This window comes from Gymnoscopelus microlampas, assembly GCF_963454915.1.
Source record: "Gymnoscopelus microlampas genome assembly, chromosome: 4".
NCBI classification, from domain to species: domain Eukaryota; kingdom Metazoa; phylum Chordata; class Actinopteri; order Myctophiformes; family Myctophidae; genus Gymnoscopelus; species Gymnoscopelus microlampas.
Window position 1 is genome coordinate 17,492,422 of NC_139941.1, and position 27,717 is coordinate 17,520,138.

The 27,717-nt window shown below is 41.8% G+C and overlaps 1 protein-coding gene across 1 annotated transcript; it reads left to right on the top strand.

The window, feature by feature from the left end:
* srrm4 (serine/arginine repetitive matrix 4) lies at window positions 1–27,702 on the top strand (the record flags this gene model as incomplete). Its single annotated transcript, XM_084055404.1, has 13 exons — window positions 1–11; window positions 107–253; window positions 5,302–5,391; window positions 5,535–5,618; window positions 7,160–7,186; window positions 7,429–7,479; window positions 13,910–13,978; window positions 16,583–16,730; window positions 23,234–23,562; window positions 24,180–24,353; window positions 24,469–24,570; window positions 26,575–26,730; window positions 27,168–27,702. 13 exons carry the CDS (start codon window positions 1–3, stop codon window positions 27,442–27,444), a joined length of 1,665 nt encoding a protein of 554 aa, XP_083911530.1. The 3' UTR covers window positions 27,445–27,702.
* Between the last annotated feature and the right edge of the window lie 15 nt (window positions 27,703–27,717).

A 27,717-nucleotide genomic window follows, 5' to 3' on the forward strand; every position in this document is an offset into this window, starting at 1 on the left:
ATGCGCTTGTGGTCAGATTGTAGATCGGCTGTTTTTTCCAACGTGACACCGGAGTATAAATCAAGCTTATAGTGCTTAACAGGTTTCTTTTCTATTCTCCTCGCAGGACGGAGTCGAGAGCCTGTCAGACGCTCGGGACGGACGATAAGCAGGCGGACACTGCAGAGACGAGAGTGGACACTGCAGACAGAAATGGCTGCATCAGAGGCAAGGGACGCAAGCGTGGCGGTCACCACCGACGACGTGCCAGGAGGTGAGTGGCTCTCGCACACCTCCACTAGTGACGGGCGAAAAATGCATTTGTTCAGTGGTGATCCTGCTTCCAAAACAGGCAGTGACAAATGGAGGAAAAGGGACATTGAAAAAGAATGGTCAGTTTTCCCTTAGCCGCAGCTGTCCATCATTTGAAGTAAAGTAGCGTTGCATTCCAGATAATAAGACAGCTTTTTCCTCCTTTTTTCTTCTAACAATGAGTCACTTTGGGGGGAAATTCAAGCTTTCCGTAACATAAGTGCTTATTTGTTGTTGGAGATGGGTTTTTTCTTTTTTCTTTGCTTTAGTGACTTTCTGATTAAGGTGCTGATGATAAAGCCTTTTACAATACACCAAAACCCCTGCAGGGCTCAACTCTGACTGCAAAAACAGAAATAATCTCCACGTTCTAGTAAACATCCTTATCAGGTCAGGAACAGTGTGGAGCAACACAAAGGTGTTGCTAAGAGTTCTGCACCCGCTGTCAGTCGGCTCCCCTCTTTCATGGACACCTTGAACCAAACAACTTTCTTCATAAGCCGTGAATAGAGCGCCTTTCCTTTAGAACTGTTATTCTAAGGTGAGAAAGTCAATTGAAGACTTTTTTAAAGGCAACTGTCTAAATACAGGGGCACACATGCAATATTTTGTGGGATTGGATGAAGTTTACTCAGCTGCCATTACTCTGTGGTTTTGAGCTGAACAAGACAGCATCATATTTTGTTTCTTTATTTTGCTCACAATGGAGTCTACGGTATGTGGTTAACATATATTTTTTAATTAAATTGGATGTTAGCAAACATATCAGACAGTCTGCATGTCCCAAAATGAAATGCATGTATTTAAATCAGTCTGAGCAGAGGCAGGGTTAAAACATATCAAAATACCTTATTGTGATGGACAATAAGGTCTTTTGAATCTCTGAATCTTTGAGCTTGAGCCATGGTTTCCCATTCCACCTTGAGCATGTGAATGTGAGTTTAGAGAAAATGAACTGTGGTCAGATTCCATGTGTTCGCCAGAAGAATGAAGGCTGCGTGAAACATCCCCTCCATTCACTCTCTGCAAACGGCCGATCTGAAATGGCTTTGAAGGCCTTTGCACCACCAGGTGAATCAATGAATAGGCCTTTCAGATTTAAGTTAAAATAGTTAAAAGTCCTTCAAATGTGTCAAACGTTCTTCGAAAATAGCCATTCTATAAGAGCTGCTATTTTCAAATAGACTAATAGGGTTTCATTGCTTATTGTATAACTGAATCTACAAAGTAACTATCAGTAGTAAAGTTTTCAAATAATTGTAGTGGGGTAAAAAGCCTCTGTATTTGCCTCTGAGATGTAGTGGAGTAGAAGTATGAAGTATCGATGAACAGACATACATAAGTAAAGTAAAAGAACAGGATTACAGTACAGGAGATGGTACGGTATGATAGAATTGTACAGTACTGTTGGAAGACATGCAGGGAGAGGGAGAGAGGGAGAGATGGAGAGAGAGAGAGAGAGAGAGAGAGAGAAATGTTCAGGAAGCATTTTTCTGACTGCTATTCATCTGGGCAGCCTCGCGTTGGCTTCAGTAATTAGGTTTAAAATGAGCGTTATCGGGGAAATTAGACCTGGTGTGTGATGCAGATTAAAATAGATTGGCAGAGGGAGAGGAAGGGCTGGCAGGACATCTGGATCAGCAGTGCCAACACACTGGTAAATATGGGGACAGAACACATCGGCATGGAGAGACGGGCCACTTACAGCTGTCCCTACACACACACAAACGCACGCACGCGCACACACACACACACACACACACACACACACACACACACACACACACACACACACACACACACACACACACACACACACAGCCATCATCCACACACTACGTGCACAGCAGAGATGGCATGCCCTGGCACGAAACGCCATATTTTATACTTTGTCACGCATAAGTAGCGAAAACAGCCAAACTATAAGCTGGCAATGCTTCGTGACTATAAATAAATAATAGAATATGTTCACCACTCCTTAGCTGTATTATTTGTCAAGGGACATCCTCTGCATTTACCCATAAAGGAGCAGTGGGCACTAGTTACGGGTCAAGTGTCTTGCTTAGGGACACTTTGACACACAGACCGGGCTGGGAGGGGGAGACCTTCTCTTTACCCATTTACCCATTCAGCTATGGCCGCCCCAGTGCGATGCGACGTGTAGTGAGGTGGTAGATCAGCTATTTTTGCTGTCTTCCACAACTGCCTGGCTAGTTATGTTATTAGATGGTCCCTGTCTTTCTGGTGAATTCTGCCTGTAGTTGTGTGTGTTCTGTTCCTGTATTCAGCCTGTTGTGAAAGTCAACTTGTTTTACCCCACAATTCCTGCCTGCTCGTTCCTGTGCTTGGGTCCCTGCTTAAAGGGATATTTCACTTTCAAACATGTTTGGGGTCATTTTAACGTTCACTCTTGGCACCCCAGACAGTTTTTAAGTTGCTTGATTCAGTATTTAGACATTTGATATTCATTGTATCATATTCCTTTACAGAAGACCCATTGTACACATACATAGAACACCCGTCCTTGGTTCTGGAGACTGATATTATCCTTCTAATGTGTGAGGGGGTCGTGTTTTTTCAATTATTTTTTTCTTTCTTTGCCTATCCTCCTTTGTTGGAACACTCTGAGCCCGTCACCTCCTGTTTAAAATACACTTTTTGGCCAGAAAATAAACTCAGTGGCGTCAGCAGAATTCAAATGTAGGCTGGGCAGATTAGAATGTAGGGCGCAGCCTACCCCAACCAGGCCTCCCCCTCCCCTTTTTTTTTACTTCTGCGTGAAACCGGTTTTGCGACTTTCCTACCCCCCATTTGAAAACAAAGGCGACTTGCTGTGGTTGGCTACAACAGAAATGAACATGCACCGTGTGCCGTTCCCACAGTCTGGACACAGTGGTGATTGGCTGTCCGTCTGGTGGGCATCCATTGGAGGGGCAGCCAATGTATCTATTGTTGGCGGGGAAAGAGCTCCATTGGCTTAGCCAAGGCACAAGTTGCCCAACGGCCACTCCGCTTCTGCCGGGGGCAAGCGGGCAATGGCCGAAAAGTCACATAGCGTTAAGGAGAATTCCTTCTAACGCTATGGAGCAGAGCTACTGTGTCACCTGCAGTTCTGTGAAAGTGACCACCCTGGCCACACTGTAAACAGCAGCCAATGCTTTTGATGCGATCGCACAACAGTGACAAACTGCCGCCCGTCCTGATAATGCATCCACGTAGCCCCGGAGACTATAGGTGCCTGTTTCATTGGATGCAGAAGGCTGTCTCCCTCTAACAAATGGCTTTGGTCCGTGTAGTTGGCAGTTTGGGAGCATTAGCAACTGAAATGCATTAGGGCTGATTAGACTGCCTCGACCCAAGTACCCTCTCCCAGTAATGAGAAAGCTTTGTCACTCATTAACACCTCTCCCTCTCTAGCCGTGGAGGGGGGAAAAAGCATTTTTATTTATTTTTCTGTTTCCTTTGATGAGGTGCTGAGGAGAAGGAGAATGAGCGCAGTCGATCGCTGACTGCTGGTTACTTAGTGAACGGTGTGGTGAATGAGACAGTGTGGTCTGTATTTTGTTGGGCCAAAATTGCATTAGAGCTCCATGAATAAGTCATAATTACTTGTGTGGATAATAAAACATAACTCAATATGGGCAAATTGTCGACACGAGTGCCACTAGTGATCATGTTAGTTTTATTCCACTGCCGGCATCGAGTAAATGAATTCCCTTTGTTTACGGTGAGCCTTACTTGTTCTTGTTCAATACAGAACCATACTTGATGTCAGTGGTTATCAACGTGGGCTCCAGGGACACCCAGAGGTCTTTGAGGAGGTCCCAGGGGGTCCTCTGCAAAATGTGTTAATAAAGTATCAAAATCGGTTTAACTACTTAACCCTATATAAAGTACATGCATCGGCTATTTGAAAATAGCATTCACAAGCTCACAACGTGTCACAATGTAGAGCTGCTATTTTTAAAAGATTGTGAAAGAAGAAATATTTTTTGGGGGGGGGGAATCTTTAACAACACAAATCTTGGCTGGGGTCCCTGGCACAAAATATTGTCAGATGGGGGGCCTGCAGCCAAATACATATACATTTGGGGGTCATTGACAAGAAAAGGTTTGAGAACCACTGATGTATATCAAGCCCAGGGTCTAGATGATCTCCTCAAGCTGTCGTTGTCCCTGCTGACCTTGGGGGTAAAGCTGAGATAAACAGGTGTCTGATGGGGACCAATACATCTGAGCAGCCAACGCGTATGCTTGCTGAGAGCGTCTGATCCAAAGGGATGGTTTTCCCAGAAACCGATTTTCAAGGCCCTCTCTGAGTCTGCTTTTAGATTACTTTTCTTTATTATAAGATAATTCACTGAAAGGGACATTCACCTTTTTTTTTATCTTTAAAGACCTACAGTATGTCCTTGCCCTGTGTTTACATAACAACACTATAGACATATATTTCGTTACTCCTCCCACCCAACACTCCATGCTGACAGGTGCCGCCCCAGCCCGTAAGAGTACGCGCAAAGCCAGATGCACAACAGTGGATTTGTACCCACAACCTCTGCGGTGGTGGGCAGGCACTTTACCACTGCGCCACCTGAGCACCCAAATTGTATAATCTACTTGCTCTGTGTCTCAGAGGCAGGTTGTGGATAGCATCTGCCAATGATCTCATCGGCAAGTGAATTTATTTTAGCACTTCAGCTCTCTATTCTAAAGTGTGTTTTGAGCAAAACGCAAAATGGACGAAAATCCAGGGGAAGCATTTTTGATTGCACAACCTACGGTTCAAGAGTTAGGTGCACGATTTTGAAAAATTGGGCACATTAGGGTGGAGGTTCTTCCTTGGCCTACTGGCAGCAGTGTGCATGCAACGTTTCATGCTGATCGGATCTGATTGCCGTGAAACTTTGAGGTTTAGTGCAGTGCACTACAGTATTTGAGTAAATGTACTTTGAGTATGTGTTACTTTCCACCACTGTCTATAAGCTGTTGTGTTGTGTTGTGTGGTTTCAGCCCATCCTCTGACGAGGACCTCTCCCCTCGGCCCACACCCAAGGCCAAGAAGAAGAAACGCAAGTCAGAGAGGAAGAGGAAGAGAAAAAGGTGAAGTTGAACACGTTGTTCCCTGAGCAAATTGAAAAGGAATAGAAAATAACTGTTCTTTAATCTCTTGGTGCCTTTTTACTCGGAGCTGAATTAACATGTTATTTTGTGTTTGTACCTTTATCTTTTCCCCCACTTTATAGGTCTCCTTCCTACAGCCTCTCACCTCCAAGGAAGAAGAAAAAGAAGAAGAAGAAAATAAGTTCCAAGAAAAGCAAGCGACACCGGTGAGTTCTGACAAAGTCTATATGGATCACCGATTCCCAACCTGCAGGCAAGGGCCCACTGGTGGGGCGCGAGGATATTGCAAGTGGGCCCCCAAATAATTGGTAAAACACTAAGATTTTATTGATAATATAACCTAAATATGAAAACATTTATATAAAAAAAAAGACATGGTATTTTCTCTTCAAAACCTTCAAACAATCAATTGATTGATCATATCATTAAAATAAAAATGCTGTTAAAATGCAGATGGGTGGGCCATTAACAGTTTTTCATGGCCCACCCATTTTCAAGTGAGCCCTGATCCAGAAAATCACGCATTACGTTTTTGTTTGACAGGAAGTGATCGGGATTGAACTTTCAGGGACTTTCACAAAAAAATATACCAAAATTGCTTCTACAGTATTGTTAATTATAACTCTATTGTGACCACGGATGTGCTCTAGAAGTGTGAAAAACTAATTTTAATTTCATAATTACTTTAAGGCATTTAGCAGATGCTCTTTTCCAGAGCAGTGTGAGATCAGAGTTTGTGGAGTAAGCATGGACAGCAAGGTAAACAGACACATTAGTAGAGTGCAAAGAGAGCAATGTAGTGTCTTAAATACATTAGGATGCAAGGTAGAAGCATCAAACCTAGTATCTGTCTAAACCACATGCTATCTAAAAATACTATTTTTTAACATTTGTGGTCATATGTTTTATACAACAAGTAAAAACCATCAAAAAGAGTGATACAAGGAGAGAGGAATGCTAGGGGTTGAGGTCTGAAGAGATGAGTCTTCAGACTGCGGCGGAAAATTTAGAGTGAGTTTGCAGTTCTGATTGCAAGGAGAGTCTAGGTCTCAAGGGCGTTTAGGGAAGGCTAAAAATAATAGCCATATAATCAGAATATGGGTTATTTTATATATTGGGGTGTTAGTTTTGACAGTGCTAGATTCTCCCATGTAGCAGAATGGGGTGATAGAGGCTTAATCCAGTTCACACATGTATGAGCACAATCCCATACAATCATAGAGTGGATTATAAATGAATTGCTTTTTTCCCCCGAGATTTTTCATTCCACAGTAAAGGGCATAATTTAGATCCAAAGGTAATACATCATTGTTTTCTAGTTCATACACAAGATTTATCAAACCATTCAGAGGTCTTAATTGCCCAGTGCTGCCCAGTAGTATAATTTCATATACACTAAGCCCATCTGACTCAAGTGGGAGATACAATACACTTAAACTGACTCTCGGGACTTTTCCACTACAAATAAAAGAAAATAAGGATTGATCTTCTTAACAACATAGAGTACTCAGGGACCAGTATATGGGGAGCATTTGAAATAGATATATTAGCCTAGGTAAAATGTTTTTTTTTTAAAAACAGTCACAAGGGCTAAGATAGATGTTTTACATTGATGTATTACAAGTTCACGTTCATGGCAAGAAACACTACAATACCAGAACCGGTGCTTGATCTGCACATCATCATCATACAGAATTTATTTTTAGGTCACATCATATTTAACATAATATTTTCTTCTTTCCTATAGGTACACATCCAAAAAGTCAAAACACAGGTATGTGCGTTTCAAATTTCTAAAAGTATTGTTCAAAACAAAAAGGTCACGTTATAGATATAAGAGACATGGATACATGCTATACCTCTATAGCCCCGTTTGGAACCTCTAATAGCGGAGGGTGAGGTTTCAAAACGGGGCTAGGGGTATACCATGAGCCAAACAGTAGTGACTCCTTCTTGCGAGATTGCCTGACTGTTAATACACTTCACTTACAGTATGACTCTCTTTTATATGAATAGTTCTTCAAGCTTGAAGCGTAAGAGGAAGGAGGAGCGCAAGCACAAGAAAAGGTCAGTGTGTCAGAATTACTGTACTGTGTACAGTACCATGTGTGTATCCTCTAAGATTCTGATTCAGTCAGACACTTTCATCAGGCTTAAACATTCATTGCAATGACATTGCGCCTAGTTTGGTGGTGATGTCACTGTGACTCTGCCCCTGTGATAATACAGATTGTCTGCGCAAGCATGACACAGAATCTGAGATCACTAGCCCCCAGACGAAGAGCCTGAGATACAGAGTTATTACTTGAACATAACATTGAGCATCAACAGAATCATACATTTAATATAGTGAAGAACTAAATGCCACAGGGAGGAGGCTGGGGAGGTGGAGGAAGTTTGATCACTGACAGGCTGCAGGAATGGTGCTGTGACCAATGCTGAGCATAATGGAATAAATAGGGAACAGTGTTGTGCTTAAAAAGACCACCCAGAATGAAGCATTAGGATTGAGGGCGAATGTGTTAGCTTGTTAGCGAATGAGAATAAAGGGAGATAGAGTGAGCTGCGGGCGCGGAGAACCGACTGACTGCCGTGCCTGCCTGAATTATCTCGATGTTTGATTTCTCAGCCTGTGGTCTGGGGACCCCCAGGGGTCCTTGAAGGGGTCCGAGGGGTCCTCAGCTAAATGATTGAAAGTTAGATACCAATTGGACTCTTAGGGGTCTGTAACTCAAAGAGTGTACTAATGGAACCAAATGGACCTGTAAAACCCTTACAGGTCCATTTGGTTCCATTCGCAAATCCGATGTTTGGTCTATCCAGATTGGAATCTGATTGGTTTTATCAAGTGAGCTGAACAGCAAAAATAAATAAATAAATAAAACATGTGTACACTGATTTCTGCCCATCAGATTTGAGCCACACATTCCTAGAGGTTATCTGACTATTTCTGTCTCTTCCTCCGATCCATTGTGATGATGCCCCTGCAGCTGAGAGAAATTAATAGGATGAAGAAACTTGCCTTTGGTTCTCAAAGTGGGGTCGGGGGACACCCAGGGGTCCTTGAAGGGGTTCCAGGGGGGTCCCCAGCAAAATGTGTTAATATAGCATAAAAAAAAATTGAACAGCTTTAAAGGGATTCTAGGCAACATTAAGCCTAAATTAAAAAAATGTATATATATATATATATATATATATTGCATTTTTCCCCCTCTATCAGCCACTATATAATGATGCTGGGGTGTTTTCCTGCATTGAAACACAGTCCTCTTTCTGAAATCCGTATTTTCCCTACTGTTTATGTTTGTCCGGGGCGTAAATTAACGCACGCATGTGCGCGTCCGTGTCCGTGTGAACTTTTTACCTTCGGTTTTAAAACGCTCTCAAACTCGTTTTTGAGGCACAGAATTTACTTTTAAGATAGCGTTTGGATAGAATTTAGTTGTTTAACTTCATATATGTGGTCAATTTATCAGGAAAGAGCCTATTTAAAAATAAAAAATCAGAGAACCAGCAGGGGCGGGCAGTTCCACGAATTATATCCGAATAAAGCAACCTATTTTCGGCATGGCCCCTTCAGAAGTCCCCTTAGCTCTATGGAAGTCCCTCCTGCGTCACCCCCTGGTGGTCGGGGAAACGAACTGCTGGAGGCGCGGTGTTTGTTTATCTCTGACTCGCCGTCAATGCCTTTAACCTCTCCAAGCTCACAACGTGTGTTGCTTGTGGATCTGCCATTTTCCAAAAATCTTGAAGATATGTGAAACCTTATTTTTGAATCATTTTAACAACACAAAACTTGTTGAGGGTCCCCATGGCACAAAATATTTTCAAATGGAGGTTCACGGCCAAATACAGATTAATTTGGGGGTCCTTGACATGAAAAAGTTTGAGAAACACTGCTCAACCAAGTATCTTCACCAAAAATGGCCAATCTACGAGCTCAAGATATGTCACGTTGTAACGCGTTGTGAGCTTGTAGATCTCTAAAGGCATTATACAGACCAGCTGACGGGAGTTTTTGCAGACATTTCTAACCTCTCCCGGAGGTTGTCCACCATTTTACCCATCATCTCCAAGCACCCCAAGGTGACATGCCTGAATGATTGGAGACCTGTCGCTCTCACCCCAATAGTCATCAAATGCTTCAAGAGGCTGGTGAGAGACTACATCTCGTGTCTGTCGGGTGGAAACATCATATCTCCAAATATATTGCTTTTCAGGATTTAATTCAAAAATAGCAAAAATAGCAGATCTACAAGCTCAAACATAGCAAAGCGACGTGTTTCGAGCTTATGGATGTGAGCTATGTTTGATGCTTTTGTGTGATGCTGTAGTATGGATCAAGTAGGCTGTTCATTTACGAAAAAACACAAAAAGTAAAAATATGGAGATTAGAGGTTTCTGCCCGACAGCAATGATCTGCTCCACGCTACCTGCCTTGCTAGACCCGTGTGGCAATTTGCATATAATCAAAACAGATCCACTGTTGATGCAATTGCCTTGGCTCTTCACTCTGTCCTCTCACACATGGATGTCAAGTTGCTGAAGGACAAGTATGTATGTTGTTGGTGGACTACAGCTTTGCATTCAACACTATAGTTCCAGCAAGGCTTGCCATAAAACTCAGAGACCTCGAGCTGCACCCAAGCATGTGCGACTGGATATTAGACGTCTTGACGAAGCGCCGCCAGGTGGTGAAAATTGGCAACAGCATCACATCTGACCCTCTCATCCTCACCACAGGAGCCCCTCAGGGATACGTGTTGATCCCTCTCCTTTGCTCACTGTACACACATGATGCACAGCTCCAATGTCATCATCACGTATGCTGCTGCTGACACGACAGTGGTAATAGGCAGACGTGATTGTCAACACTGATGAGTCTGCCTTAAAAACGTAAAAAATGTACGTTGAGTGCCAGGATTTTTAACCATTTTTGAGGAGCCGAGATACAGGCTTTTGAAGTCATAAGTTAACCAGGAAGTGGATTGGAGTCTAAATCTTCGGAAAATTATATCTCCTGGTGCTGTGAAGGGGGGGGGGGGAATGGATTTTTTTTTTTTTTTTTTTTTTTTTTTTCAAAAAACGTATATATACAGTTTTGGCACTCCATGGTTGTATTCCCAAAACCGTATATAATCCCAATGTGTTAAGAATCGCCTCAGATCTGGGTTAAGGGATGAGGTCAAAGCAATGGCCCTCAACAGCAGCAAGACCCAAGGAGGGTCCATTGATGGCGTTGCAGCGGAAAGGGTCAGGGTGGTGTTCAAGTTCCTCTGCGTACACATTGAGGAGGAGCTCAAGTGGGACACACGCACTAGTGGTGTGAGAAAACGTTCATTTCAGTGAACGAACGATTTTGTTCATGTTCACGGCAATGATCCGTTGAAATGATTCGTTCACATTCACCGTTCAGTAGCGCTATTGTGTAGTGAAAAACACTATTGCGGGAGCGCGTCGCACGTACAGGCCGCCCTCCCGTCCCCGTGTAAGGGTGGAGGGGACGGGGGGCATGAACGAAATCGTGAACGTAACAGTTTCAGAAAGTGGACGGCTCCACTGAAAGTGTCACCGCCTGGTATAGACCATATTCACACGGCGGCCATGTTTCTATGAAGTCAATGAAAGTAGCCACCCCGGGTGGCGGCACTTTCAATGTTAAATTCCAATATGACCGCCGTGTGAATATGGTCTATGGGAACTGCACCACCTGTGAACGGAAAAGAGAAGCGGTGCCGTAGTCAAAGCTCACGATATCATCGAGGACATTCACCACCCCAGCTCTGTTCACACTCAGCTCTATGACCGCGGCCGGGCAAGCTGGTCTACCACAGTATCAAGGCCTGAACACCGGCTGTCACCAAGCTAGCCTGCCACACTTTGAACAGACAGATTTTCCTTATGTTGGATTACCTCCCTGACTCCCTCTGTGTGGATCTGTTTCCCTATGCAGACTACTTTCCTTTGTGGATCTACCATGTGGATTTTTACCTGTGAAGTTGTGCCTGCTACCTTTGCACCTTAAGTCTAACCTCATGTAGGCCTACATACCTGCTGCAATGTAGACCTACCGATGAGTTGCACCTTATGTTAGCCTCGTGTACAGTACATACATACCTGCGGCTTGTTTATGCTACGTGTATGTACTGTAGATATCTTTCTTTGACATGGTTCTTTTCCGTTTTCTCCTTGCTTTCCTTCTCTCTGCCCCCCACCCCCTGTTTCTTTCTTGAAAGCAACGAATGATGGCACAAAAACAATTTTCACTCACTTCTTTACACCTGTAACAACGCTGTGATGTGACAATGAAATTGATTCTGATTCTGATTCATCTACTTTCACAGTATAGAGAGAAAAAAAATCTTGTAGATCTGCTATTCGCCCCGGAATGGGGGGGGGGGGGGGGCACTGTCCTAGATCAGTGCAAGGACGTGATCAGTGTAAACAGGAATGCGTGGCATTTATGTTAGGAGCCAAGCGTGAAAAGAGCCCACACTCGCAAAGAGAAAAACAGATTGGAAGCGTAAACCACAAAGAGAGAGAGGGGGGGGGGGGGAACTGAAAGAGTAAGAGAAACCAATTTCACGCTCTGATCTCGCAATATTTTATAATTCAGTCTTTGGCTGAGCAGGCCGCCGTGCCTAAGCACAGAATCACTGTTCAGACCTTTCAACAGAACCACTCTACTACTACCACTACTACTACTTAAGTAAAAGTAATGCCGCAATATAGAAATACCCTCTTACAAGTAAAACTCTTGTGTTTAAAATTTGACTTGAGTAAAAGTACTCACATTTTCCAAAAATGTCCAAACTTTTTCAAAACGATTGGCTATTTTTGAATAGTGGATACTGAATGTTTTGTATTAATAATCTAAATCTGCAAACTAACTAAAGCTGTCAAATAATTGTAGTGGAGTAAAAATAAAAAATCTAAGTCTGCAAACTAACTAAAGCTGTCAAATAATTATAAATTAAATAAATAGTACACTATTTGTATTAGTATAAAGTATCAAGAATTGGAAATACTCAAGTAAAGAAAAGTACTTGTACCTTGAAATGTTACAGTACTTACCTTAGGCCACTGCTTCTCCGTGCATTCTGATCACTTCTCCTCTGTCATGTCTTGTCATCTCCTTGATCTCCTCTGATGTGTGTTCCCCTTTCTTGAACACGGCTCATACAGCAGGCCGTCTGAATCGCATGCCTTTCACTTTTAAATGCAGATTGTACAATAATTCAACTTGTTTGAAGGAGAGAGGCAAAGATGTGACGCTTTCAAGCAAAGATGTGACGCTTTCAAGCAAAGATGAGACATATTGTTTGATGAATTTATTTGAGGTGCTTCTACAAAAGGTTTGCAGGAGGGTCTTTGCTGACCAGCTAGTGCATTGACCACATAATCACAATGTCCCCGTTTTGATACCATCCAGATCAGTGGTTCCCAACCTTTTTCTTTCTTAGAGCTCCCCCCCAAAAACTGAGACCCCCCCCACACATGCGTGGGGGCATCCACGCACGATCGTAAGATGGCACACACGTTTGTATTTTTCTCACCACTTAAGCCATACTTCTCGTATGCGACGTATAGCGCGGGGGGGGGGGAAGTGTGGCATTGCGATGCGTTGTGAGCAGGTGGTTCGATAATTTCCGCTATTTTTCGAATCTTTTTCGAAAATGACCACAAAAATTAATAAATGCTATATGAAAAGTCTCATTGACAAACAGGCAGACAGTGGATGAAAGCTAGCCAACCCAAGGTTGGGAAACATTGTTCCAGATGGAATTCAGTCTTTATTTCAGACTCAAGGTCCATATCACATACTGTATCAAATGACAAAATACACAACCATTAAATAAATAAAGGTTTGAAAAGGCAAGGTCTTTACACAACTTGTTGGCACTGTATAACTAAAATGTATTTATTGATTGAATAGGAACATTTACTGTAAGAGGAATAGGAAACATCAAGGTCAAAGTGCAAGTAGTATGGTTTTACAACAGTATCATCATCTCACAACTTACTGTTCACAAACAACCCGATGAAACGGGTTGATTAACGTAGTTGTATGTTTCTTTTTTTTAATAACATGCAGACCATAACATTTGTTTAGCCTGTACTGGAACAAAATATTTTTAAATGGGGGTCCGCTGGGCCAAATACATATCATTTTGGGGGTCCTTGACATGAAAAGGTTTGAGAACCACTCATAGAAACAACATAAGGTTTTTCAGAAAACTGACATTTTGTAGAATCGGCCTCAGGTCTTAATGGGTTAACACAGCAGCTGAATGGCTGCCGTGTTAAGTGGTGAGATGGGTGGGCGGGGCTGCAAACACTTTCGGAGATGTTCTTGTGGGCTCTCATCCAGAAAAGGTTGGGAACCCCTATAGACTTGTTTGCTAAGTTATTTTTGCTCATGGAGACTCTGGTCAGGAGACTCATCACCTCATGTGTTTTTGTGTCTCCTCTGGTTTGTTCTCTATACGTCTTCTAGCTCACGGAGTCACTCACATCGGAGGCGACGCTATCGGAGGTCAGAGTCGGACACTTCCACAGAGAGCAGGTAGACCCCCCCCCCCCTCCCTCCCGCACGCACGCACGCACGCACGCACGCACGCACACACCTCCTCCTCAATCCTCAGTTCATCTTATCACACAGGCTGTGTGTTGTGTTGTGGTTCTGGCCACACCAACCCCGTAGTGATGACTGATAGGACCAGAGGTGACCTTCCTGGTCCTGGACACGACCCTCATCACTTATCACCACTTCACAGGAAATGGATCAAAAATGTCCCCCTGCAAATCCATGCTCACTCATTTACCTTGACACGTCACCATCTTCTCTAGTATGAGTTCTCTAGTATCGATTTTTAGATTTAAAAAAAATTCCATATTCAAGTGGGGTCTCCAGCAAAATGAGTTAGTATAGCATCACAACAAGTTGAAGCACTTTAACCCCATTTTATACTTGGATTATTTGAAATTATTATTATCTATGTGAGCTTGTAGATCAGCTATTTTCATTCATATGTTGGCTATTCAAAAATAGCAGATCTACAAGCTCACAGAAAAATATGAAATATATTGAAATATATCGGAAATGTTTGGAACATTTTGAATAATTTTGATTTTGTTTCTACCATACATCTTCTCTTCTGGGGGTCCCTGGCACAAACCCTTTTCAAATGGTGGTCCGCGGCCAAATATCAATTTGGGGGTCCTTGACACGAAAAAGTTTGAGAACCACTGACTAAAAACAAATACAAACATCGGAGTATTTGCTGCCACAGGGACTGAAACGGGGGCCTGGCCTTTCCAATTGAAATAATCTGAAGCTGGAGATGATTGCTTTTAAATCCTTGTGGATCCCTCCATTATTTGACATTTTCCCTGGGACATTACCCCATTTGATCCGGGAACGCATCTCAAGTCATTTTAGATGTCTTTGGCTATTCAAAAATAGCAGATATACAAGCTCATAGCGCGTATTTTTTTTTAAAGCGAACTTTTGTCATATTGTTCCAGGGACCTCCATCAGCAAAGTTTTGAGTTAAAAATGTTGCAGATGTAGCAGATCTACAAGCTCGTAGCGCTATGAGCTTGTAGATCTGCAATTTTTGAATAGCCCAAAGTATAAAATAATGCTTATAGCTCAAAGCTAAAATGACACGGATGCGTTTCCCGGGTTGAATGGGTTAAGCAGGGGAAATCATTACCCGAAACGCAGCAGTGCCGCTTCACACCGTGTTCCTCTGAGATAAAGAGACCCGACAAGTTGTTGCGAGCCAAACGGGAGCCAATCCCAATTATTGTCCCAACAACATCTGGGGACATTCAGCAAAACAAAATAAGAAATTATGCAGCAGCTACGTTTTGCCATCATAATAGTACTGAGGCCATGCGTGACGGCTGTTTAGCTCTCAGGTCATGTTCTCAAAGGTTCCCAATCTTTTCAGGCCGCGACCCCCTCAAAATAATCATATTTGAACCCTGACAAGCACTTGGAATTGTAGGCATTACTACATTATTATTAGTTTGACCCGCTTCCACAGATAAATATTGTGAAATTAGCCGAACTATAATAGCTCACAACGCCTAATGCGAGGCGTTGTAGATCGAGCTTGTAGATCGGCTATGTTTTCAGAATGTTAGCCTCTTTCTTGCGTAATATTTGCCAATTTGGCCAATTTGGTATTAAATAGGTCTTAAAGGCCTTAAATTGTCACTTGTATGTGCAGATACCCTGTATACATACACTGTATACTGTATGTTGGTTTGTTTACTGTTGAGTGAGCAAACAATGTTGCACAGTGCATACCTGCTGCAGTGTTGCATCTGGGGAACCCCTAAAATCTCACAAAAGTTGAACAAGTAAAAGTACCATGAAATTGTACTTTACTTGAGTATACAGTACATTGGTAAATGTGCTTTCCACCACTGTTGGTAGCAGCAGCCAGTGTATGCCTATAGACGAATCCACAGAGCGCTGGGTTGTCAAGACTCCTGCTGCGGTGTGCGTTCTGACACCGCAGTTATGACTGCGCCAGGGGAGCGCTCTGTGGATTTGTCTATACAGTATGTATCTGTTGCCCACATTCGCTCTGCCGAGCCAGTTACTGTGGCCCTAAATCTGTGAACAGCTAAGCCTTAATCCCACATCAGCTGGTGTTTCCAGTCAGTATGACTTCTTGCTGTGTTCTCACAATCCATGCACAGCCAAGACCAGGCTCTCTCTGTCTGTCTGAATAGGATGCTATGGTCATTCTCAAGGGAAACTAACCCCCTCAAGGACCCCTGGGGGTCCCTGGACCCCACTTTGAGAACCACTGCTTTAGGGGGGTTGCAGGCAGGGAGTCTCCGGCAACATTAGGAACGACTTACTTTAACCCTATTTTATACTTTGGCTATTTGAAAATGGCATATCCACAAGCTCATAACGCGTCAACATCTTGAAAGATTCTGAGACATTTGGGATAATTTTTAACACAAATCTTTTCAAATGGGAGACATATCAAGAATCACTGCCTTTAGCTGCTTATGGAAAAGGAGCTGAATGTTCTTTTCTGCTTGACTTCAGATGTGCACCTGTCTTGAAAAAAAAAAACAGAAAGTATTTGATATAATGAAGCGGTGCCGTTACATAACAACATTTTATAAATATCCACAGACATCTGCGAAACTCTGTGGAGCAACTTGCGGCGATAAGGAAGGATGCAAAAGCAATGCTGCAGCAAAGGGACTTGGAGTGGAGGCCTGCAGCCAAATCAGTGTGTCGAACGACTCCAAACTATCGTTCCCACCTCCCTACTAGCAGCGTAAGTACTCCCTGGGACTCTGATGATGGAACCAGTGCTTTAAGCCACTTAAACCCTCTATACTCAGTAAAACGGACCTGAATTGGTACACTCTTTTTTTCCCCTCGACACCAAATCTCTTTGCCAAAAATAGGCGATCTACAAGCTCACAACGCGTTGCGTTGTGAGCTTGTAGGTCGCCTATTTTTTTGCGAATATTCCCCACAGAATAGGGATGCTGGGATTCAAGTGGTTAATTTCATTTCCTTTTTTTTTCTGGTTAGAACAGTGTGAAAACAAGTTAAAGCTCTATATTCTGATAGTAATCATTGCTATAGAGTGTTTGTTCATATAACATGGGTCTCCCAGTCTCTTCAGCTCTTTAATAAACTAAAATACATTTTCAGGTGGGTTGCCAATTTCATCCAATCAGGAGAGAGTACCCATCTATCAGCTTTAGTGTTCCAGTTTCAATTTCGTATGAGTTCTCTCTCCTGATTGGATGAAATTGGTATCCTGACCTGAAAATGCATTTTCTGTTTACTAAAGAGCTGGAGAGACGGGGAGCCCCTCGTTACTGAACAAACACTCTAGTCTAAAGCAATGATTACTATCAGAATATAGAGCTATTTAACACTTATTTTAAAAAACTAAAAATCACTTAGCACACCTTTATGGCCATGTAAAAAGTGCACCTCTTTATATGTCAAACTCTGCTACTTAGACAAATCAATCATTGACAAAACACAATTGGTTGTGGATAATTGTTCTAGTAAATATTGGGATCTTTATTGGGTACTAGATATTAGGTATTATAATTTGATATCCTGGCTCTATTTCGTCTCTGTCGGGTAGAAACCTCATTTTGTCCAAAACTGTTACTTTTCAGGATTCAAATAAAAAAAATGGCAAAAGTTGCAGATCTACAAGCTCAAAACGTGTTGCTTCGCACCACGTTTCAAGCGTGCAGATCTGCTACTTTTGATACTTTTGTGTGACGCTGTAGTAGCCTATGTACAAAAAAACACAAAAAGTCAAAATATGGAGATGAGAGGTTTCTGCCCGACAGCAAGGATTCGTAAAAAACAAATCTCAAAACAAGGTCAGCCTAGAGGTGCGTAGTTGAGCTGTTGAGTTGTGAAATGCCAAATTTGCCCTCAATCCTACTTCATGATCTTTACTCATTCTAGGAAACTTACTGCAGGGAAGTGAAATGACTTGAGACAAGCTTTCAAATGTAATCAGTCTCAGTATACAGTGTGTTCTGAGAGCTCCACACAATAATTCTTTAAATACTTTCAAAAAGGCAATACGACTACAACTACTGATAATTTTCTCAGCAATTATTCTACTATTCTATTACTTTTTTGAATAATCAAACAATCGAGAAGCGGATTTTCTTCTTCAACAAATTGACAAAAGTTCTAATAGATTTTTATAATCTACTAAATCGATTAATCTGATTAACCACTCAAGCCCTAACCTCGCGTCAGCAGACTGTCCACCTCGGAGGAAAGCCTGGTATTCATTCTAAAACTCGCTGTGTGATCCGGTTTAGAAAAAATGAAGAAAATAATTGAGGTTCCGGTGGTTGGTTCCGGTTGGCGTCACTTTGTTTTTGTTCCCCACATAATGTGAATCAATTAGCTTAGTCTCGCTAGTCGCGCTACGAGTTAGAATAAAAGATGGACATACCAAACCATTATTATACCAAAAGAAACGAAACGATTATACCAAACTAAACAAGTTTTAAACTAGGGGGATCATTTTGGAGGTGCACGGCACCGGTGGTTCTGGTCGTTGGTTCCGGCCGCCTGATGACGTAAAGTTATTTCTGCTCCGACCGGATCAGAAACCCGAAAATGGTATTGATCCCAGGCTACTCAAGCCCTAATTTATCGTTCATCATACAAAGTTGTCCCACAAAAATACCCCAAATGGCTGATCTGCAAGCTCACAACGTGTCGAGATGCAACGCGTTGAGCTTAGCTTGTCTCAAGACATTTCACTTCCCTGAATTACATTTCCTACATGATTTGAACTAATGAAGTAAGCTTACGTTGAAGTTTGCATTAACCAGCTCAACTATGCACACCTCTGGGGTTGCCCTTGTTGTCTATGCAGTGAAGCTAACCAACTTTATGAAATTAATTTGACATGGCCTTCTGATTTCGCTTTATGGACTCACTAATTTACCAGCAATGTCATCAATTCTTATTTTTCTGTTTTCATAACTTGCGTGATCAAGTAAGTACACGCTTGGCAGAAATGTCTCCCTCAGGAAATTGCTGTTGTTGGCAGAATGATAACAATGTGCAAAGGATGCATTTTTTTACTTTTTATTTTCATTTTAATCAAGAACTAATGGGGCAGAAATCTATCAAAAACATCAGGCTGACTTAGCCTTCAGGTCACAGACAGCTTATTCTTTTTTTCATTTCGAGGAAGGCATCATTAATTAAAACTGTTACTTCATTAATTTGAGTTTTGAGCATGTGAACATTAGACTGTAACAATACTTTTAATCAGTTATTTTAGACACTACTATCATACACAATATACAGTATGTCCATAAGTTGAGGTCTATCATTCAGAATGCTCTGTGTTGTACATCAAGGTCAAATAAGACAAATCAGCCTCAGTGCAACATAAGCCATATGCCATAAGATTGTCTATTTCATTTTGAGTCTGAAATTAACGCTGCTGTGCATATCGTCGTTGTCGGGCAGAAAACATGTATGTCCATATTTCATGTTTTTATGTTTTTTCATACATTAATTCCCTATTTTATACAAGCTCACCACATGTGCCACCGCGACATGTTGTGAGCTTGTAGATCGGCTATTTTCAAATAGCAGATGTATGTAGGGTTTAAGTGTTTAAACTGATGTTGATGCTGTATTAACACATTTTGCTGGGGACCCCCTGGAACCCCCTCAATGACCCCTGGGGGTCCCCGGACCCCACTTTGAGAACCACTGATGTAAGAAATACACCAAGGCATCTTCTGGTCCTTCTTTCATTGTGACTTTACTAAGCTACTGAAATGGAAATATAGTACATGGTCATCATTACCACAGCTAACCACTTTCAACCTATCAATTTTATAAAACTTTTCATAGCTGATCTACAATTTCACAATGTCATGATGCGATGCATTGTGGATCGTGGAGATCTGCTATTTTCGCTGTACGATGAAGTATAAATCAGGCTTAACAACATGAACCCTAGCATCTCATTTCTAAGAATGTCATAATAGGCAAAACATAGCAGAGTTGCAAGCTCATAACGCAGCTAGTAGATTTGCCATTAGATTTGGTGTAGAGGGGAAAATAATGAGAAGGTAGCCTATATACCGTAGGGTTGAAGTGGCTAAGAGTTCTTTTGGTAAGATTGAAAGATGAGATTGACAACAAAAAACTTAAAGGGGATACACCATGAATTTCTTTTCTTTTTTTTGGGGGGGGGCATTCATTCTCATTTCAGAGATTTTCAGAATGGGCGTGTCTGAACAGGCCATTTCAGAATGGCAATGTTGCTTACATCACTTGCATTTCTGCCCATGTATTTTGACAGACTTGCTCAGTAGCACCCCTCTGCCCAACAGGACGTTTTGGTATTGCAGCTGAAACGTTTGAGGGACATAAACAATATGATATTAAATATATATATTTTTTTTAAATTCATGGTGTAGTCCCTTTAAGTAAAATACAGTGCATTTTATTGAACATTGTGCTTTTCATAACAATAACCATATTCCTTATACAGCATTCCCTTTCAAAGGTGGCATTCTTTCAAACATCCTTAGAAATGTAGCTCTTTCCAATATTTCACTGTGTCCTGTTCATCGGGGTGCGAAGAAACCCCCCCCCAGCAGTCATTAAATTGTGCTAATTGCATAAACAGATGCTTTTTTAAATTACACGCCATAAGGTTTTTAATTGAAATTCAATAAATTCAGGCCTGATATTCAGCACGTTGTGTTCTTTCCGAAAATACTTTAAAATAAATAAATCAATGTTTACACACTTGGCAGACTCTTCAGAATGGGTACTTGGAGACATTAAGTAAATGATCTTGTATGGAGTGGATGAATATTACCAAAATTTGTTTTTCAAAGAATTCACTGATGCTTGTATTTATTTATTTATAGACTACTGACTTTAATGAGACCATAGCTGATTTTTAACTACTTTCATCCTGCCGTCTCTATTTTTGGCATGTCATTATAGACAAAAAGTTTCTTAAAAAGATTTTCAAACATTTCCTAAAATATGAGAACATAGCACATCTAAAAGCTCACAACCTGTCATGATGTGACGCGTTGTGAGTTTGTAGATCTTCTATTTTCACTGCACGACGCTATTGTATGACAAAGTATAAAATAGGGCTAAACCACTAGACCCGGGTCCCCCAGAGGTCCTTCCCCTATACACCAAAACTCGTTGCCAAAAATAGGCGAGATTGTAGATCTGCTATTTTTGATGAACGTTGGCCTATATTTTCAAAATGTTTGCCTATTATGACATGCCAGGGTTCATGTGAAAATCTGCAGGTTACTGCTCTCGAGACACAGAATACATTACAAAGGGTTTGATTTTATCCACAACAGCATGGTAGGAAACAGGTCATAAATCAACTCATTCATACTAGATAGATAATGAACTGTGATTCATATTTCTTTCCCCAAAAAAGCAATCCAAAGACAAAGGTGGGTATAAAACTGCAAAAGAAAATACACATTTGGCCAAACAACCTAACTGTACATATGTAGCCATCTAGATTATGAATTTGTCCAGGCTAAATGGCACATTGTTGCTGTCGGGTGGAAACCTTGTACTGTATGTCCCATACCGTTCCTTTTTTATTATTATTTTTAGAACATTTTAAAATGGTGACAATAGCATATCTACAAGCGTGTTGAGTGCTTGTAGATCGGCTATTTTAACTACTTTTGTGCAACGCTCTTGTGTGATGAAGTAGGGCATTCATTTACAAAAGAAGATCTAAAATTGTTAAACTTGGAGAGATGAGGTTTCTGCCCGACAACAGCGATATTCTTAAGGAAGTGCGTGGATCGTTGTGGACAAAAGAGAAAACACGCACCAGAACCCCAATAGAGATGGATTGTGTGTCTTTAGGCATTCTATCTCCAAGCATCTCAAGATGACATTGAGGAATGCCTTTGTTCAAAAGGAAATGTTTTATGCTGAAATCATGCTCCTGTGTGTATGCACAGATGGTGTGGGGATGTCAGCGGGAAATGATGGTGGAAGCGCTTTTTAAGCTTTTGTTTAAATTTCCCTCAGGGTTGCTCTGTCGTGCCGACTGTGTTACAGATCGTGGACAACCTTAGGGAGAACAGAGTGGATTAACCTTTTAATATCGTCTAATCAAAACGTAAAGAGAGATCATAATCTGACAAATAACTACAATAAATACAACACCACAGTCTTAGCCAAACATTCAGCAACTACCTCCTATGCTATTCTATGTCCAAACATTCAGCAAATATCTCATATTCTATGTCCAAATATTCAGCAACTATCTCCTATTCTATGTCCAAACATTCAGCAACTATCTCCTATTCTATGTCCAAACATTCAGCAACTATCTCATATTCTAAGTCTGTGGACTTTTGTAGTAATTTGTAGTTTTTCCAAAAAGAATGCGGTGTGCAATATTAATGATTGAGCACACTCAAAAGTAGTCTAGAACCTCTCACCTCCAATGAGGTACAATAAGCGATAAAGAAAAAGGAACACACCGATATAAGTGGCTCTGGGTTTGAAGAGAGGGTTATTGTCTTTTTTTTATGCAATTTACGACTAATGATGCACTTATGTTGCCCGCTCTTCCCTTTTTCTTACACCTTACCTACTTAAGGAGGAAATCTTGATTGGTAAGTCGATGCTATCCGCAGACTTAGGGATTTACTGTAGGTCGCTGCAGGTTAATTATTAACTTCTTGCAGGGGGCGAAAGCACAATCATCTGACCTATTCTGAGGGCTTTCTTAGTTAGACTGATGAGATCTCTTTGTCTGCAGTCCTTTTCATTTGTACATAATACCCATTTTGTGATGTTTGTTCGATGTTCTTTAAACAAGGCTTTTAATGGGGCTATTCTTTTTTTATTTAAATTCTATTTCTTCTCTCTCACTCAACTGACTAAAGCCGGTAGACTTAAACTCATAGTTTATCTTCTTTTGCTCCTCAGTTTTTTCCTTTCATGATTGTTTTAGTTTAGAATACATTTTCTAAAATTCCTCAGTTTCTTCTTTTCTTTTTCTTTCCTTGAACTTTGCTTTGAAGTTCTTTGCATGCCACCAAATTTGCATGATGTCTTTTATCTTTCAAAGTTTCTGTCCCAAGAAAAAGAAAGGAAATATATGTTTTCTCTGTGTTTTTTTTTAAAGGGAAATGATGTGCCTTTGTAGTAAAGCAGTGCGTCAAGCAGGTAGCAGATTGCATTTATGTTATAATACCTGGTATTTAAAGCTGTAGCCTCGCTGTCTTTCGCCAGATCTCGTCATCAAAACCTGGGGACGCGCTTTTACGCGCAGAAGGGGCCCGCCATCGCACTTTGCCCGGTCAGAGCGAAGGACCACACGATTACGATTCTGGGAATGACACGTCATCGCCGCCATCAAGTAAAACTGGTCTTTCTCGAATGAGCGTCACCGAAGACAAGAGAAGTGATTCTCGAGGTCTGGCCTCACCAGAGAAGCCAAAGTTCACAGACGGGGACAATGCCTCTGATTCGGGAAACTCTGTGACCAGTTATGTGTCTCTGTGCAAGACGCACGTGGAGGCTGGCTTGTCTGACACAATTATCCATGGAAATAGCACAAGGTGAGCTTTGTGGTTTGTTTTTTTTACCCATTAAGACCGGAGGTTGATTCTAAAAATCATCAGTTTTCAAACTTTTTAGTGCCAAATTATATATATTTGGCCGCGGACCCCCATCTGAAAATGTTTTGTGCCAGTAACCCCCAGAAGAGATTGTTGTAAAACAATTCAAAATAATTAAAACAGTTTCAAACACTTTCAATTAAAAGAAAAATCTGAAATAGTATTATGTACATGCAAGCTTGCAGCGCGGCACAAAGTGACTACTATTTTTGAATATCCAACGTATAAAATATGGATAAAGGGATACAATTTAGCTGGCGGACCCCCTGGAACCCCAGACCCCACTTTGAGAACCACTGTTCTAAATCCTAACAGTTATCTGAATAACGTATGTTGCTATAGCTAAAATCTAAAATGACACAGATGCTTTCCTGGTTTTAATGGGTTAATTAACAGTCCAACCATGGTGGATGAATGCTCATCAGGGAAATTGTTCCAAGCAACTTATCTCTTTAAAGCATTTTATCTCACCTGTAAAAAAAAAAAACGCATCCCCAGGATGCCATTTTTGCCTTTATCACTAGAAGCAATAAAATGTCCTTGTCTTATCTTTGCAGTAAGCCGATAACCTTGGCGTGTCGGGTAGGGCTTCTGCGATCTCAGAGGGCTGCAATCTCCTCACAGAAACGTCTGAGAGCTCAGTCATCCAGCAGCAGGAGCAGAAGTAGATCCTCCGGAAGCTCCAGATACTCCGGACGCTGCTCTCGAAGTCAATCACTGTCATCCGGCAGGTTGGTTCAACAGCATTTCTGTTGTGGTTCACCGGCTCTACGGCTGTCTGTGTGGTGCTGAGGAGCTGCTTGATTTGAGAGGGTAATTGTCATTTTTCTCCCCCCCCATCATCAGCTTGTACTCACGCTCACAAAGTTATTCGGCTGATGTGAGGCGACGGTGCAGCGCGGCCAGTTCCAGCTCCAGGGGAAGCTACTCACGATACAGTCCTGACAGGTGAAACTTAAGATTGTCTATGCCAGCGATTCCCAACCTTTGAGCCGGGGGCCCACTGGTGGGCAGTGAGGATATTGCAAGTGGGCCCCCCAATTATTGGTGAAACACTAATACCCATTTTCCACCGCGTGGAACCGGTTCCGTTCTTTTTTTCCCACTTAATTGAGAACCAGTTCGGAGTGTTTCCACTGAAAACAAGAGCTATCGCCTTCACATTCACATTCACAAAGTAATGTTGTTTCATACCTGAGTAGTAGTACACTTCAATTCAACTGTAATGGTACTTAGTTGCCTCAAGGGAGCGCTGTGGACTATGGGGCTTTGGGAGATAGAGAATGTCATGGGAGAGAAGAAGAGTCACTTGTCAGAGGTTTGAGCGAATAATAAAGTTTGACTGTGTTCCTGACGTTTTCTTGAGTTATAATAATAGAGAAACGATACACAACCAAAGCAGTGCGCGCTGACAGTCTATGAAGCCTCGTTGCGCAACCAACGCAACATCAACAATTGTTGCATGACAGTGACATCACTGACGCATCCTTGGTATCGTATACGCAGCTTTGAGCGTATGTTGCATAACAGTGATGTCACTCATGGTGACGCATCCAATCGCAATCGCGGAACACCGCCGCAACTTTGAAAGCTAAGGCCAACCCCCTCACGTGACCTTGTATAAGCAACGTGATTGGTTCAAAAAACCTCAACCTGGCATTTGACGGGCCAACGACACAGAAGTCTAGTACGGTCGGTTAGTCTCGCCTCAACCTCCGGTCGCTAGGGGGCGAGACAATAATTGGTTGCGAACCCTAAAAGTTGGTTTGGAACTGGAACCAAAAAATATGCGTTATTTTCTTGCCCTGAACTGGGAACCAGAGTGCGCGTGTCAATATTCTACAGATTGGATGATGCAGTTGTGATACAAAAAATAAAAATAAAATAATTAGAAAAAAAGAGACATGCAGTGGTCTAGTTTGATAGCTGTGCCTTTGTTTGGTTGCACAACACGTATTACGTATTATTACTTTTTTCCCCGTCAAATTACATGAACAGAATGTAAATCAAGATCAATCTGGGACAAAGTTGTTGCCTACCATTACCACAAATTAGGACACAATCAGTTGATACACTAACGCTTTTCGGGTCAGGGCTGTTTGGTTACATGCAGTGAGCACTCTTCAACATCACTGTAATTTACCGCTCAGGGAATAAAGTAGTGTTGTCATTCATCTCTATTGTTCTTTTATGTAACATTATTTTGTAGGTTACCACCTGTCAAGCTTAATTGTGCAGGGAGGGATGTAGCCTATTATGTTTTGCGGAGACAAAAAAAGTGTCTGGCAACAGGTCAGTAATTCTCATCTCCGATCATGTAAAATGCAAGTGTGAGTATAATGTAGACAGACAGATAGATAGATACCTTTATTAAAGTGTCAGTCTGCAACACACATCATAAAATACAAAGCACGTAAGGGTGCAGAAGGAATACAAAATCACAGTATTCATAAAAGAGTTTATGAATTTATAAGGACCACTCACATTTTTAGACACTTACTAAAAATCTAAAACAAATAAAAACATATAGTACTATCAAAACCAAATACAAAAACAATGTGTGGAACTCATGAAAGACAGTCAAGGATGAGGTGGCAAGCTTTGGCACAAAAACTGTCATGGTATTTTAAAACCTTGAGCAATATGTTATTGTGATACTGATAAATAAGAATTTAAAGTATACTACGTTGGCTCTGTTGATCCAAGCCGTTTGATACAATCTATTGATTGATCACTAAAATAAACATGCTCTGAAAATACATGTGGCGCACACCGTCTGACCATTCGGCTGTCGTGTCAGGATGGTCAGAAGTGTGGGCCGCACACGCAACGCTTTCGAGATTTATTACGATGTATTACTGGTGCACCGAATATTAAAACCTTTCAGCATTTATGTTGTCAGTGAAAGAACGATCTTCATATATTGAATGAACAATGTGTGTTAAACCTTAGAGTACGACGCAAGAAGAGAAAGCTTGTCTCCAGAGAGAGGGATACGAAGCACACACAGAAGGGCGCTGGGAAGAGACGGAGGCGCAAGTCTTACTCTCCCATGAGGAAAAGGAGGAGAGACTCGCCAAGCCACCTTGAAGCAAGGCGAATCACAAGGTAGGCATTTGCTTTTGCAGCTACTTGCAGCACCTAAAGTCATACTGCGTATGTTTTTCACTTAAGCAAGTTATTTTGATATAATCTTTCACTGGTATATTTTTCACAATAACCGTTCCACGTTTTTTCTTCTCTAAACAATATTAAACATTTGTATTGTAGTGTCGGCCGACTCGGCCCACAACACTCGCCCCCAAAACTTAGTATAAATACAGTTTCTGATAATGTGTTCCAAAATGTAATTATGTTGCATTCCAAAATAGTCACACTGTGTTAGTATTATAGACAAACGCTGAAATGACAATGGTGCTACGAGAAATGTGGGCAAAACATACCACTAAAATGGATGTACACAGTATGACTTTAATGCAATTTTAACTTGATGTACCCTTTGGCAGTTTTCATGCTAATTCTTTGAATTCCTTTAAACTCCACAGTGCCAGGAAGCGACCTATTCCTTACTTCCGGCCCAGTCCCTCCTCTAGTAGCCGGTCCAGCAGCGTTTCCTCTTGGAGCAGCCTCTTCACGCGCAGCCGCAGTCGCAGTCCAGTACGGAGCGCCAGCCGAAGCAGGAGCCGTAGCAGGAGCCGTAGCAACAGTTACTCGTCCTACAGAAGCTACAGCCGAAGTTCCTCCTGGAACTCTATCTTTGGGACTCGCAGCCGGAGCCGCAGCCACACGCCACAGAGCAAGCACAGCAGGGTCCGTCACTGAGTGCGCGCGCACACAGAGAAATAAAGGTGTCACCTGGAACCGAAACTGCTACTTCGGAGTGGTGCCATAGAAGAACCATTTTTTGGTTCCAGAAAGAACCTTCAGACCAAGGTTCTTTAAATAAGGATTTATTTGAATGGTTCCACGAAGTACCCATAACCACTTAAACCCTATATAGTATATACTTCATCGACCGGTGTCCCTCAGGGGTCTATACTCGGTCCGCTCCATTTTCGCCAATACACCAAATCTCTTTGTCGAAAAACAGCAGAT